Source organism: Rhizoctonia solani, chromosome 13, assembly GCF_016906535.1.
Source record: "Rhizoctonia solani chromosome 13, complete sequence".
NCBI classification, from domain to species: domain Eukaryota; kingdom Fungi; phylum Basidiomycota; class Agaricomycetes; order Cantharellales; family Ceratobasidiaceae; genus Rhizoctonia; species Rhizoctonia solani.
Genome location: NC_057382.1, coordinates 489,264 through 503,519, shown reverse-complemented (window position 1 = coordinate 503,519; position 14,256 = coordinate 489,264). Strand labels below are relative to the sequence as shown.

General features: G+C 44.3%; 5 protein-coding genes across 5 annotated transcripts; 4 read left to right on the top strand and 1 right to left on the bottom strand.

The window, feature by feature from the left end:
• Positions 1–717: 717 nt before the first annotated feature.
• RhiXN_07014 (Retrotransposable element Tf2 protein) lies at positions 718–1,829 on the bottom strand (the record flags this gene model as incomplete). The annotated part of the gene is made up of 2 exons (XM_043326830.1): positions 718–1,729; positions 1,798–1,829. The coding sequence occupies 2 exons, from the start codon at positions 1,827–1,829 to the stop codon at positions 718–720; spliced, it is 1,044 nt and encodes a 347-aa protein (XP_043185302.1).
• A 1,696-nt stretch (positions 1,830–3,525) lies between these two features.
• On the top strand, positions 3,526–4,863 carry RhiXN_07013 (Transposon Tf2-1 polyprotein; the record flags this gene model as incomplete). The annotated part of the gene is made up of 1 exon (XM_043326829.1): positions 3,526–4,863. One exon carries the CDS (start codon positions 3,526–3,528, stop codon positions 4,861–4,863), a length of 1,338 nt encoding a protein of 445 aa, XP_043185301.1.
• Positions 4,864–5,264: 401 nt separating this feature from the next.
• RhiXN_07012 (Transposon Tf2-7 polyprotein) lies at positions 5,265–8,404 on the top strand (the record flags this gene model as incomplete). The annotated part of the gene is made up of 2 exons (XM_043326828.1): positions 5,265–6,886; positions 6,934–8,404. 2 exons carry the CDS (start codon positions 5,265–5,267, stop codon positions 8,402–8,404), a joined length of 3,093 nt encoding a protein of 1,030 aa, XP_043185300.1.
• An 833-nt stretch (positions 8,405–9,237) lies between these two features.
• Positions 9,238–10,551, top strand: RhiXN_07011 (Transposon Tf2-7 polyprotein; the record flags this gene model as incomplete). The annotated part of the gene is made up of 1 exon (XM_043326827.1): positions 9,238–10,551. The coding sequence occupies one exon, from the start codon at positions 9,238–9,240 to the stop codon at positions 10,549–10,551; it is 1,314 nt and encodes a 437-aa protein (XP_043185299.1).
• A 398-nt stretch (positions 10,552–10,949) lies between these two features.
• Positions 10,950–14,093, top strand: RhiXN_07010 (Transposon Tf2-7 polyprotein; the record flags this gene model as incomplete). The annotated part of the gene is made up of 1 exon (XM_043326826.1): positions 10,950–14,093. The coding sequence occupies one exon, from the start codon at positions 10,950–10,952 to the stop codon at positions 14,091–14,093; it is 3,144 nt and encodes a 1,047-aa protein (XP_043185298.1).
• Between the last annotated feature and the right edge of the window lie 163 nt (positions 14,094–14,256).

Genomic DNA, 14,256 nt, shown 5'->3' with positions numbered 1-14,256 from the left:
GGGTGCAGGAGGTAATGGTGGGCAAGTGGGGGAGAGTGGTGCCTATAACAGGACTTATGGGTTGCTTTATTGTTCTAGCGCTAAGAACTTGTGTCAACCGCCTAGCGTTGGACAGTCCCTATTGACCAATCAACTGCTGTGTGCATGTTGTGACCCAACTGTAAGGTTGGTCACACGCTAGTGGGTTGGGCGCTTGGGGCCGTACTACTACAAACAAGGCTATACAACTACTATCTAAGGCTATACTAAGGTTACGTAAGGTAACTGTCTACTTGACTAAACTACTGGCAAGGGGGGCTTAGCCCTGGAGGTGTGGTGAGCGCAATAAAGGGTGAGCTTCTGAACTACTAAGGGCCGGCTACTTAGCTGGCTGGGGATGATCCTCCTCAATGGTATGAGACAAGGTAAAATCGACTTGGTGTTCCCAGTTGATTTCCCTGCTGTATATATAGACAAAGCGCACTATCTACATGGTCTGTGCGCGTGAGAGAAAGAAGTACAAAAGACAAATGGGAAGCATGCTGCGGGCTGCGCAGAAGCGTGGATTACTTCTAAGCGCCCTTGGCACGGCATCTCGGCGCGGCATCTCGGCATAATAAGCGCCGAGATCACGTGATCGAAAAAGTAAAGATAAAGAGTCCGTAAAAAATACTAAAAATAATAGAAAAATAGGCGAATCCAATGGTATAATTCTTGAGGGTGTAACATTGCCCCCCCTTAAAGGCTCTTGGCAGAGTCACAAGCCTTTTTCAGTTGTGACTTGTTGAAGCGTTGAATCTCCTCTTGGCTGTGTTCTAAGAGTTCTTCCAGTTCCCAGGAGTTGTCTTCCGGACCATAACCCTTCCATTTAATTAGGTAGAACCATTTTCCCCGTTGTTGCTTGGAGTCAATGATTTGTTCAACCTCGTACTCCTCTTCCCCTTCTATTGTTTCAGGAGGGGATCTTTCTGGGAATGGTTGGCTGGGGGATTCGTGTGCTTTGGACAGCAATCCTACATAGAATACATTGTGGATTTTCAGGGAGTCTGGGAGTTTTAGGCGGTAGGCGTGACTTGATATTTTTTCTGTGACTTCAAATGGACCTAGTTGCTTGGGGTCCAGTTTGTTAGAGTTTGTCCTAAGTCCTACATTTTTTCCATCAAGCCATACTTTCTTGCCCACGGAGTATTCCGGAATTATCCCTTTTGGTCTTGCCATGCGTTCCTTAGTCATTCTGAGTGCTGATTCTGCCTCCTGCCATTCCTGAGCCAGGGTATCGGCTACCAGATCCGCTTCTGGTACATTGGCTGGTACGGTTGACGGGTTCATCATGGGATTCCTTCCATAAATCAGTTCAAAGGGGGTCTTTCTGGTTGCAGCGTGCTTAGCATTGTTGTAAGCGTATTCCGCAAGTGGCAACCATTTGACCCAATCCAAGTGGTCTGCTGCTACGTAAGATCTTAGATAGAACTCAATGAACTGGTTGATGCACTTGGTCTGTCCGTCTGATTTGGGGTGATAGGCCAAGGAGAAGGATGGTTGGATTCCCAGCCTTTGGTAAAGGGCTCTGAGGAACTTCCCAGTAAATGTTGTTCCTCGGTCCAATATGGTTCTAACGGGCAGTCCGTGGAGTTTCCAAATATGGGTGACAAAGAGGTTAGCTAGACCTTTAGCCAACACCTTTTTTGTGGTTGGGATGAAGTGGCCAAATTTGGAGAATGAGTCTATAACCACCAGTATTGCATCATATCTGTCATGACCCAAGAGGCATGGACACAGATACCCTAATATTCTATTATCATTTTATCTAAATTTTACGAATTATATGGACCAGGGGATGTTCCCAACATGACCACAGGCCATGCAGGACTCCCCTGGCAGAGCAATCAACATGGAATGTGAATGGTCCCTTTGTTTAGCCTGTTAGCTTTGTCCTCTGGTTACTTAGTTACCATATGTCCTTAGTTGCATTGTTCTATTGTTCTCTTAGTTACCCATACCTTTGTAGTATGTCTTCCATTGTTCTCCTTTGTACTTTACAGTTCCCTTGTTCTGTATGATGTATATAATGAAGGGAGAGTTCTGGCATTCAGACCAGAACTTGACCTCCTGTCAATCTACTGACTACCCTCCCCACTCTCCTGCTCTATTCTAAGGGGTCTTGTGCCATATTTGGCAAGTAATCTCTCTATCTAAAGTGTTGGTTGCAGTCTTCTGCTTATCCCCAAAGCCAGCACTGCCTCTTTAGGCATCTATCCCATTCTTCATTAGTCAGACTCTGACATTAGGTCAAGTTCTTGGCTCTGTGCAGTGCTCTTGTTAGTGCTAGCATATAATACTCTACTGGGTGACGCATTTGCCCCAGTATTGCTTAACTAGGACTATTGGTGGGCCAGCTTAGTGGGCACTATAGTCTTAGGGGATTGAGACCATCTGTGGTACCAGTACCTGGGGAATAGCTGAAGGTCATAAGGGTGTAATAATCAAAGACCCTGAGGGACTAAGCAGTACCTGGATTACTATAGGGCTATAGACTAGGAATCACCAACTTGACAGGTGGATACATTCACCTACTGTCATGCCCTAGAGGCGTGACCACCTTTAAAAACCACTAAGTCGAAGAAATAGTGAATATATGCGCTATTTTCATGAAGATTTATGGTTATATGCATATTTATGCTATTTAAGCGCTGAGCGCTTATTATGTAATCTCATCACATGACCTTTAGTCATGTGATCTCGTTTTCTTATCTCTGGTCATGTGACCTTATCTTTGTTGTGATGTTTGTACATGTAATTACTCTTCCTCTTCTCTGTTGAATATATAAGGAGGGTTCTGAGAGCCTTAAGCCTCAGAACTTGACCTCTTATCCCTTCCAACACCTACTACCCTAAGACATACAATTAAGAGTATTGCCTGAGAGCATACCAGTCACTGTCAAAGGTCCTTTGCCCAGCTATCTTTATAGCATAGTGCACTCTTACTCAATTGGTCTTGTCCAACCCCTCATCTGGCAATTGCCTTAGAGCATTGTTAGATCCCACTTGCTGATAAGTCCTATATTAGGCAATAGCTTGTTGGGCTTTACCCTGTGGTAGTTGTTGGCTCTGACATTAGGTCGAGTTCTTCATCACCAACCCTTGTGGACTACTAGGGTGTTAGTACTGGCACGACCCATCAAGAACCAGTGATCCAGCATAGCCAGATAATAGTCAAAACTGGTGATTGTTGCACTAGGGGGTTATTGTTACACGGCTAGCATTGCAAACGTCCACCCAAAAGTCTGCCACAACTTCTTCTGCGTCACAGACAGTCAAAGACCCGCTTGTGCAAAACCTGCCTCTGTATCACGCCCATCCAAGGCTTGTTGATCAGTTGTAAGGAGCATTCAACGCTAGGTATTGAGACAGTGATTAGCGTAAAGAATAAACTGTGAGCTTAGTGGGGCCAATCATCTAGCCTCCCATCTTTCCTAAACTAGTAGTGAAGTTGCCTTATTTAGCAAGGACATTACTTAGTATCTTCCCATTCCCCTTTTCTCCACTATGTCAACCCAACCATCTACCTATGTGCATGCCAATCCCAATGCGCTGTCTGTCCCCACCAATATCCAGGAGATACCTGCGTGGGCCCAGGAGATCAAAAACCTCCTCCTGGCTATGAATCAAAACCTCTCCTTGGTCATAGGACAAGCGGCTGCCCATCACACAGATCTTGGCACCACACAGGCCACCCTCAACAACCACGACAGCAGCATCACCAATCTTGATGCCCTCATTGTTAAACTTGGGGCTGATATTGCCAAAATAGGCACTGCGGCTGCGTCTGGTTCTTCTATTGCCTCGGCTACCAAGGCTCCCAAACTTGCAACGCCAGACAAATTTGATGGGTCTGACAAAAACAAGGCAATCTCCTTTAGGGTTGCTGTATCTCATTATCTCAGGATCTCATATCCTGGCTCAACAGTGGATGAGCAAATTGCTTTTATCATTTCCTGCCTGGATGGCAAGGCCCATGAGTGGCTTGAGCCCTACCTGGAAGAGGACGTTGTTAAAGGGAATCCTGTCTCTTGGCTCCACAATCTGGATGCCTTCTGGCTGCAATTCAATGCACGCTGGAATGTCCAAAATAGGACAGAGAACTTCCGCGCCAAGCTGCGCACCCTCAAACAGACCAAGGGAGTCCAAGACTATTACAAGGACTTCCAGACCTATTCTCAAGGTCTTGGTTACAACGACCCCTCTCTTAGGGATATGTTCTATGATGGCCTATCCCACAAAATTAAGGAAACTCTCATGGTCCAAGATTATGACCATGCAGATGCCTCTGTTACTCTTGCAACTCTTGCAGAGAAGGCCCTTAAGGTGGATCAGCGCCTAGAGCAGTTTGCGGCCCAGCACAAGGGTTCCTCCTCCTCTTCAAACCAATCTGGAAGCAAATCCAGCACCTCTACGTCAGCAGCAGCCCAGGGAGCGCCCAGGGATAAACTGTCTGTTGGGGAACAGGTGTATGCGATTGTGGATGGAAAGGCTAAGAAGGGGGTCCTCCAAAAAATTGGCCAAAATGCCAAAGGGATTGCAGTTCCAATTGTTAAGTGGAATGATGGCACCACCATGGACGTTACCTTCAAAACTATCAAGAAGGATAACCACCCAGTCACTGCCACCTCCACTCCTGCTCCCAAGGCTTCCTCCTCCTCCTCTGCGCGCAACTCTGGTCCTTCCCCTATGGACTTAGACTCTGCCTCTTCAAAGGGCAAAAAACCAATTATATGCGCAACATGTGGAGGTAGGGGACACTACGCCAATCAATGCCCCTCCAAATCCTACTCTGGCCATGAGGCCCATATCTCTGAGGATGAGTTGGAAAATGGGGACCTCTGAACACTAATGGGAACAGTGTATCAGAGGGAAGCAATGGACATTTAGATAGCTTGGAAATTTTTTCTGTAAATAATATATCTCCTTTAAATATATATTTTCAAGCATCTCGCGTTCAACAAGTTCCCAACCCTAAGGTTACCAAGAAAATGAAGCCCTTCTTTGGATGGGCTATGATTGATTCAGGTGCATCATCTTGCTTTATACACAAGGACTTGATCAAACAATATGGTATACCTACTACAAAAAAGTCTGTACCACGTTGCCTTAAAGTGATTGATGGAAGAGACATTAGTTCTGGTTTGGTAGATTCAGAATGTATATTTACTTTAGAATTAGGTAGTCATAAAGAGGTTCTGAAATGTAATGTAGCTGATATAGGTAAACATAGCATAGTCCTTGGAATGTCCTGGCTCAAGTTACACAACCCTACTATAGATTGGCCTAATAAGCGTATCACTTTCAATTCTCAATATTGTAACAACACTTGTCTTTCTGTTTCTAATTCTATCCTGGGAAATGTCGGTGGGACTTCTAACCACCTTGAAGGCATACCAGAAGACTTAGGAGGTGTCGAGGTAATTGAACCTCTTGAAGGCATCCCTAGGGAAACTGGAGGTACTGTGGATTATCCACTTGAAAGTATCCCAGTAGAACTGCGCAATTTTGCGGAGGTATTTTCTGAGGACATGAAGGTGACGGAACTGCCGCCGCACCGTCCTTTTGATTTAGGGATTGATTTAATCGACCCTGATAAACCTGTTAAGGCTATGGTATACCCCTTGAAGGCATCTGATGATGAGGAACTTAGAAAACTCCTTAAAGAACAATTGGACAAAGGATTGATTCGCCCATCCAAGTCCAAATATGGTTCCCCAGTTCACTTTGTCAACAAGAAAAATGGGAAAAGGCGTATGGTTGTGGATTATAGATCCCTAAATGCAAATACAGTCAAGAATGCGTACCCTCTACCTCTAATACAGTCTCTCATTGAGAAACTTAGGGGCGCAAAATACTTTTCCACCATTGACCTGAAATCCGGATATAACTTGGTCCGGATAAAGGAAGGTGATGAATGGAAGACTGCGTTTAAAACCAAATATGGCCTGTTTGAATACCTAGTCATGCCCTTTGGATTATGCAATGCTCCTGCTGCGTTTCAACACTTCATGAATGAGATATTTAGAGACATACTGGACGTCTATGTAGTAGTATATCTAGACGACATCCTAATATTCTCAGAAAGCAGGGAATTACATACAAAACATCTCCAAGAGGTACTGAAAAGGCTGCAAGACAATGCATGCTATTGTAACCTGGAGAAGTGTAATTTCTATGCGTCGGAAGTAGATTACCTTGGTGTCATTGCCAATGGTGAAGGAGTAAAAGCAGATCCCAAGAAAATCACTCAAGCGGTTGATTGGGCAACACCGCGCTCTGTCAAAGGGGTTCAAGAGTTTTTGGGCTTTATAAATTTCTATAGACGCTTCATACATAACTTCTCAAAATTGGCACAACCCTTATACCAATTACTCCAAAAGAATATACCTTGGGAGTGGGGTGAACGCCAAGAAGTGTCTTTTAAAGCTCTCAAACAGGCTCTAATTGAATCCCCTGTTTTAATCCAACCTGATCCATACAAGGAGTTTTTCCTTGAGTGTGACGCCTCTGACTTTGCAACGGGCGCTGTCCTTAATCAAAAGGGCAGTGATGATAAATTACACCCGGTTGCATTCCTATCAAAATCCCTAGCACCTGCTGAAAGAAACTATGATATCTTTGATAAAGAGTTACTAGCAGTAGTAAGGGCTTTAAAGGAATGGCGTCACCTGCTGGAAGGAACAGTAATCCCTGTCAAAATACTGACAGACCATAAAAATCTGGAGTACTTCCAGACAAAAAGGGATCTGAACCAAAGGCAGTTAAGGTGGATGGGATTTTTGGCAGATTACAACTATAGGATTGTGTATAGGCCGGGTGCACAGAATAGAAAAGCAGATATTCTCTCTCGCCGTGAAGACCACAAGTCTGCGGTTAAAGGGGGGGGTGAAACCCCTGTGCTCATAAGCCCAGAGCTTTTATTGCAGCCATTCAAACAGATAGTGACCTTAATGATTTAATAAGGGACGCTCTGCATGATGATAAAGCTGTACACAAAATCCTTAAATCCTTGGAAGAGGATATACCTGTTAAAGGATGGAAGATTGATAATGGCCTACTCTACTATCATGATCGGATCTATGTCCCCAATGAGCCAGAAATCAGGAAAGCCGTCTTAGAAAGCAGGCATGATAACCCTTCCACTGGGCACCCAGGACAGTTCAGAACCCTAGACCTCCTTTCAAGGGATTACTATTGGTCAGGGATGAAACAGTCTGTAACAAAATATGTCCAAGCATGCGATTCATGCATACGTAGTAAACATTCCAACCGGGCTCCTGAAGGTCTCCTTCAAAACATAGATTTACCCAATAAGCCCTGGGAGGAAATAACATATGACTTGATTGTAGGACTTCCCACCTCAGAAGGATATGATGCAATATTAACCGTAGTGGACCGCTTATCCAAAATGGTCCATTTCATACCAACGCACTCTGATGCAACTGCGGTTGATGTTGCAAATCTCTTTGTATCTTTTGTATGGAAGTTACATGGGTTACCCAGGAAAACCATCTCGGACCAAGGCCCCCAGTTCAATGCAAAGTTCCTAAGACAAGTCTATAAGCGGCTGGGGATAGAACCACACTTCTCCACTGCATACAGACCCCAAGTTGATGGACAAAGTGAACGCTTAAACCAGTTTGTGGAAATCTACCTACGCCACTATATCAACTATAGGCAAACAGACTGGGTTGCATCATTACCACTTGCAGAATTTTCATACAACAATGGGAAGCACTCAGGCTCCAAACACTCTCCCTTCTACATGTGCTATGGTTATAACCCAGACTTTACAGTTGGGAACACCAAGGAAAGCCATGTCCCTCAAGCCGATGACCTAGCAGACTTCCTAAAAGAGATCCAAGCTGAAGCTAAAGCTGCTTTAGAAATTGCTGCAAGACAAAACGCACAATACTATGATCTCAACAGAAGGGAAGCAACCAAGCTGGAAATTGGTGATAAAGTCTATTTGAGTAGCGCCAACATCAAAACTTCAAGGCCTTCCCATAAGCTAGAACATAAGCGATTGGGGCCCTATAAGGTCTTGGAGAAAATTGGCAGGAACTCCTATAAACTGGATCTCCCTAAATCCATGAAAGTCCATCCTGTCTTCAACATTGCCTTATTACACAAGAAGCCAGTAGACGAGTACAACCGTGATCCAGTCCCACTCCCCCCAGTTGTCACAGCTGATGGAGAAGAGGAATATACTGTTGAAAGGATCCTAGACTCCAAGAAAGTGGGTCGGCAAGTCAAATACTTGGTTAAATGGAAAGGGTATGGACCAGAGGATAACACATGGGAGCCCAAGGCCCACTTAGCCAATGCCCCTGAAAAATTGGCTAAGTTTCACCGTGAACATCCAGAGGCAGCTGGACCTTAACGGGGGGGAAGTGTCATGCCCTAGAGGCGTGACCACCTTTAAAAACCACTAAGTCGAAGAAATAGTGAATATATGCGCTATTTTCATGAAGATTTATGGTTATATGCATATTTATGCTATTTAAGCGCTGAGCGCTTATTATGTAATCTCATCACATGACCTTTAGTCATGTGATCTCGTTTTCTTATCTCTGGTCATGTGACCTTATCTTTGTTGTGATGTTTGTACATGTAATTACTCTTCCTCTTCTCTGTTGAATATATAAGGAGGGTTCTGAGAGCCTTAAGCCTCAGAACTTGACCTCTTATCCCTTCCAACACCTACTACCCTAAGACATACAATTAAGAGTATTGCCTGAGAGCATACCAGTCACTGTCAAAGGTCCTTTGCCCAGCTATCTTTATAGCATAGTGCACTCTTACTCAATTGGTCTTGTCCAACCCCTCATCTGGCAATTGCCTTAGAGCATTGTTAGATCCCACTTGCTGATAAGTCCTATATTAGGCAATAGCTTGTTGGGCTTTACCCTGTGGTAGTTGTCGGCTCTGACACCTACTGCCTTGCAAACTTAGTCAGCAAAACACCCGCTTGCAGAACACCCACTTCTATATCACGCTTGTCCATAGCTGTTGATTAGTTGCAGGGGCTGTCCAAGGCTAGGTGTGGAGCAAAGTTTTAGCGCCTAGAGCAGGAATTTTTTAGTATAGTTTTTTGAACATTTTTAGGATAGTTTTTAGTAGTATAGCACTTTCAGTAGTATAGAACTCCTGTAACCTTTCTACTCTTTTCTACCTTTTATATTTCTTCTTCTTCTTTATTTTTCCACTTTCATCATGAGCAGCCAAAATCTCTTTGTTACTGTGGATCCTGATTCTGTTTCCATTGCACCTTCATTACCTGCAGAGGTGTCTCAGACCCTCACAGCCTTGAAAACCTTAATCATGGCTGTTAATCATAATTTGCAGGTAGCAATTGGTCAGATCCATAATAACACTGCTGATCTTGCTACTGCCAACAACTCTCTTCAAAACCATGATGGTGGCATCACCCAGATGGAAGGGCAAGTCAAAGCCCTGGAGAATATTATCTCTGCTCTGGCTGGTGCCCCTCAAGGTTCTGGTTCAGGCTCAGGCTCTGGGTCCAGGAGGCCCAAGCTTAACCTACCAGAGAAGTTTGATGGTAGTAACAAAGACAAAGCAGTTTCATTTAGGGTGGCTGTCTCTCACTATCTGAGGGTTTCATATCCCCAAGCCTCAGTTGAGGAACAGATAGCTTTTATTATCTCTTGCCTGGAGGGTAAAGCTCATGAGTGGCTTGAACCCTACTTAGAAGAGGATGTTGTCAATAATCACCCAGTGGCTTGGCTCCACAGTATCAATGGGTTCTGGTTGCAGTTCAATGCAAGGTGGAATGTCCAGAACAAGACTGAGAACTATAGGGCTAAATTCAAGACCCTAAAGCAAACCAAGTCTGTTCAAGATTACTACAAGGACTTCCAAACCTACTCCCAGAACCTAGGGTATAATGACATATCCCTAAGGGACTTTTTCTATGATGGCCTGTCTCTCAAAATCAAGGAGATGCTTATGGCTCAGGACTATGACCATAATGCCAGCAATGTTTCCTTAGAGAACCTTGCTGATAAAGCTCTGAAGATTGACCAGCGCCTAGAACAGTTCCAGGCACAACACAAGGGCCAGACCAACTCCTCTGGTTCCAAAAGTGGCACTACATTGTCAACAGGAGCCTTGGGCAATGTGACCAGGGATAAACTCACTGTTGGGGATAAAGTGTACATGATTGGACCAGATGGAAAAGCAAGGAAAGGCACCATTTCAAAAATTGGCAAAAATGCAAAGGGCATGTCTATTCCTACTGTGAAGTGGAATGATGGCACTGTGGTTGAGAGTAGCTTCAAAAGTCTCAAAAAGGACTCACATCCTGTAGACCCCTCTCCAGTCCAGCCAAAATCTTCCAACTCTGGACCAAGCCCTATGGATCTTGACTCTGCAGGAAAGGGCAAAAAACCTATTGTATGCTCTACCTGTGGAGGAAAGGGACACTATGCTAGCCAATGTCCTTCCAATACATACTCTGGCTATGAAGCCCATCTATCTGAGAATGAGTCGGAAAATGGGGACCTCTGAACATGAAAAGGCACCATGTCTCAGAGGGAATTAAAAACTTGGACAATTTAGAAATATTTTCTGTAAATAACATCTCTCCACTCAATATTTACTATTCTGCATTTCCAAGTATTAGTGCCCCCAACAAAAAAAGCACCACCCAGATGAAACCATTCTATGGGTGGGCTATGATTGACTCAGGAGCTTCATCCTGTTTCATCCATAAAAATCTTATTGACCAATATCATATACCCTTGGTCAGGAAGTCAATTCCTAGGTCATTAAAGGTCATTGATGGTTGTGATATCAGCTCTGGTTTGGTTGAGTTTGAATGTACTTTTGAATTTTTTATAGGTAGCCATAAAGAGGTTCTGAAATGTAATGTAGCAGACATAGGTAGACACTCAATTGTTTTAGGAATGTCTTGGCTCAAGTTACACAACCCTACTATAGAATGGACTACCAAGCGTGTAATGTTTAACTCTGTATACTGTAGTACAACTTGTTTTTCTTCTTCTTCTCATATTATCCTGGGAAACACTGGTGGGACTGCCAACCACCTTGAAAGTGTACCAGAAGACCTAGGAGGTGCTGAGGCTCCTTATGAGGCTCTTGAAAGTATCCCTAGGGACCCTGGAGGTGCTGTGAATCATTCACTTGAAGGCATCCCAGAGGAACTCTGTGACTATGCAGAGGTATTTTCTGAGGACAAGGTGACAGAGTTGCCTCCTCATCGCTCCTATGACTTGGAGATAGTCCTCCAAGATCAAACCAAACAGGTTAAAGGACCTGTCTATCCCCTTAGACCTTCTGATGATGAGGAACTCAAGAGGATCCTAAAGGAACAGCTGGACCAAGGCCTTATCAGGCCCTCAAAATCCCATTACAGCTCTCCTGTGATCTTTGTTCCCAAAAAGAATGGCAAAAGGAGGATGTGCATTGACTATCGTGCACTGAATGCCAACACAGTCAAGAACTCTTACCCCCTTCCTTTGATTTCCAATCTCATTGAGAAGTTAAGGGGTGCAAAGTGCTTTACTGCTCTGGACCTTAAATCTGGATATAACCTTGTCAGAATTAAGGAAGGAGATGAATGGAAAACAGCATTCAAGACTAAATATGGCCTTTTTGAATACCTGGTTATGCCCTTTGGGCTGTGCAATGCCCCAGCTACCTTCCAGCATTTCATGAATGATATCCTGAGGGACATCTTAGATGTCTATGTGATAGTGTACTTGGATGATATCCTTATTTTCTCCAAATCCAGAGAAGAACATGTTACCCATGTCAGGGAAGTTCTCAAAAGGCTACAGAAGCACAAGTTGTACTGTCAGCTTGAGAAATGCAGGTTCTTCCAGGATCAAGTACACTACTTGGGAATCATAGCCAATGGGGAAGGGGTATGTGCAGACCCTGAAAAAATTTCCAAAGCTGTTGATTGGGCAACACCCCAGACAGTTAAAGGGGTTCAAGAGTTCTTAGGTTTTGTCAACTTCTACAGGCGGTTCATTATGAACTTCTCCAAGCTTGCATATCCACTCTACCAACTGTTGCGCAAGGAGAACCCTTGGAAGTGGGGTGCTGAACAGCAGGAGTCTTTTGACAACCTAAAAAGAGCTCTGATTGAATCCCCTGTCCTCATTCAGCCTGATGTTTCAAAAGAGTTCTTCCTTGAGTGTGATGCATCAGATTATGCAACTGGTGCAATCCTTAGCCAAAAAGGTGGAGATGACAAACTCCATCCTGTGGCCTTCCTTTCAAAGAGCCTATCACCTGCAGAATGCAACTATGACATCTATGACAAAGAGTTGCTTGCAGTGATTAGAGCATTGAAGGAATGGAGACACCTTTTGGAAGGCTCTGAAATCCCTGTCAAAGTCCTCACAGATCACAAAAACCTGGAATATTTCCAAACAAAGAGGGAACTTAACAGGCGTCAGGCTAGATGGATGGGATTTTTGGCAGACTATAACTACAGAATTGTTTACAGGCCTGGCTCCCAAAACAAAAAAGCTGATATCCTTTCCAGGAGAGAAGACCTGAAAGGGGAGGCTAAAGGGGGGGGTGAAGCCCCTGCACTTATTGCACCAGAGCTTTTTATATCTTCAATTCTCACAGACAGTGACCTCAATGACCTTATCAGAGATGCACTGCCTGATGACAAAACTGTTGCCAAAATCCTGAAGTCCTTGGAGGAAAACATTCCTGTTAAAGGCTGGTCTCTGGATAATGGGTTGCTCTACTACCACCAGTGCATTTATGTACCCAATGAACCAGAAATCAGGCGCCTTGTCCTTGAAAGCAGGCATGATAATCCTTCCACAGGCCATCCAGGACAGTGGAGAACCATGGAGTTGCTGTCTCGCCATTATTATTGGTCTGGGATGAAGCAATCTGTGGCCAAATACATTCAGGCATGTGACTCATGCATTAGAAGTAAACATTCCAACCAGGCAAAGATGGGGTTACTCCAACCTATTGATCTACCCAGAAAGCCTTGGGAGGAAATTACATATGACCTGATTGTTGGCCTTCCTATTTCAGAGGGATATGATGCAATACTCACAGTGGTGGATAGACTATCCAAGATGGTCCATTTCATTCCTACCACCTCTAAAGCCACTGCTGTTGATGTTGCAAATCTCTTTGTAAACTTCATATGGAAACTCCATGGGCTGCCCAGAAAAACCATCTCAGATTGTGGGCCTCAATTCAATGCCAAATTCCTGCGCCAAGTATACAAGCGTTTGGGGATAGAGCCACACTTCTCAACAGCCTACAGACCCCAAGTGGATGGGCAAAGTGAGAGGTTAAACCAGTTTGTTGAAATCTTCCTAAGGCACTATCTTAGCCATAGGCAAGATGACTGGGTTGCTCTCCTTCCCTTGGCAGAATTTGCATATAACAATGGGGTTCATGCTGGGTCCAAACACTCTCCTTTTTACCTCTGTTATGGGTACAATCCAGATTTCACTGTTGGGGATATTACTGTTACCCAAGTCCCTCAAGCAGATGAACTGGCTGAGTTCTTGAAGAGAAACCTGGAGGAAGCCAAAGCTGCATTAACCATGGCCCAGAACAAGCAAGCCTTCTACTATAATAACAAGCACAAGGCAGCAATCAAGCTTGAACCTGGTGATAGGGTCTTCTTAGACAGCAGCAATATCAAAACTTCAAGGCCTTCCCACAAACTTGAGCACAAGAGGTTGGGACCATACAAAGTCTTGGAGAAGATTGGCAAAGAGAGCTACAAGTTGGAACTTCCAAAATCTATGAAGATCCATCCAGTATTCCACACAGCTCTACTCCACAAGGAACCCTTTGATGAATTCCAGCGCAAACCCAAACCTTTGCCTCCTGTAATTACCCAAACAGGAGAAGAAGAATATGTGGTGGAGAAGATCTTGGATTCCAGGAAGCAAGGAAGGAACCTGTGGTACTATGTCAAGTGGAAAGGGTATGGACCAGAAGAGAACACCTGGGAACCCAAAAGTCACTTGGCCAATGCACCAAAACAGGTTGCCAAATTCCACCAGCTACACCCAGATGCACCTGGGCCTTGAAGGGGGGGAAGTGTCATGACCCAAGAGGCATGGACACAGATACCCTAATATTCTATTATCATTTTATCTAAATTTTACGAATTATATGGACCAGGGGATGTTCCCAACATGACCACAGGCCATGCAGGACTCCCCTGGCAGAGCAATCAACATGGAATGTGAA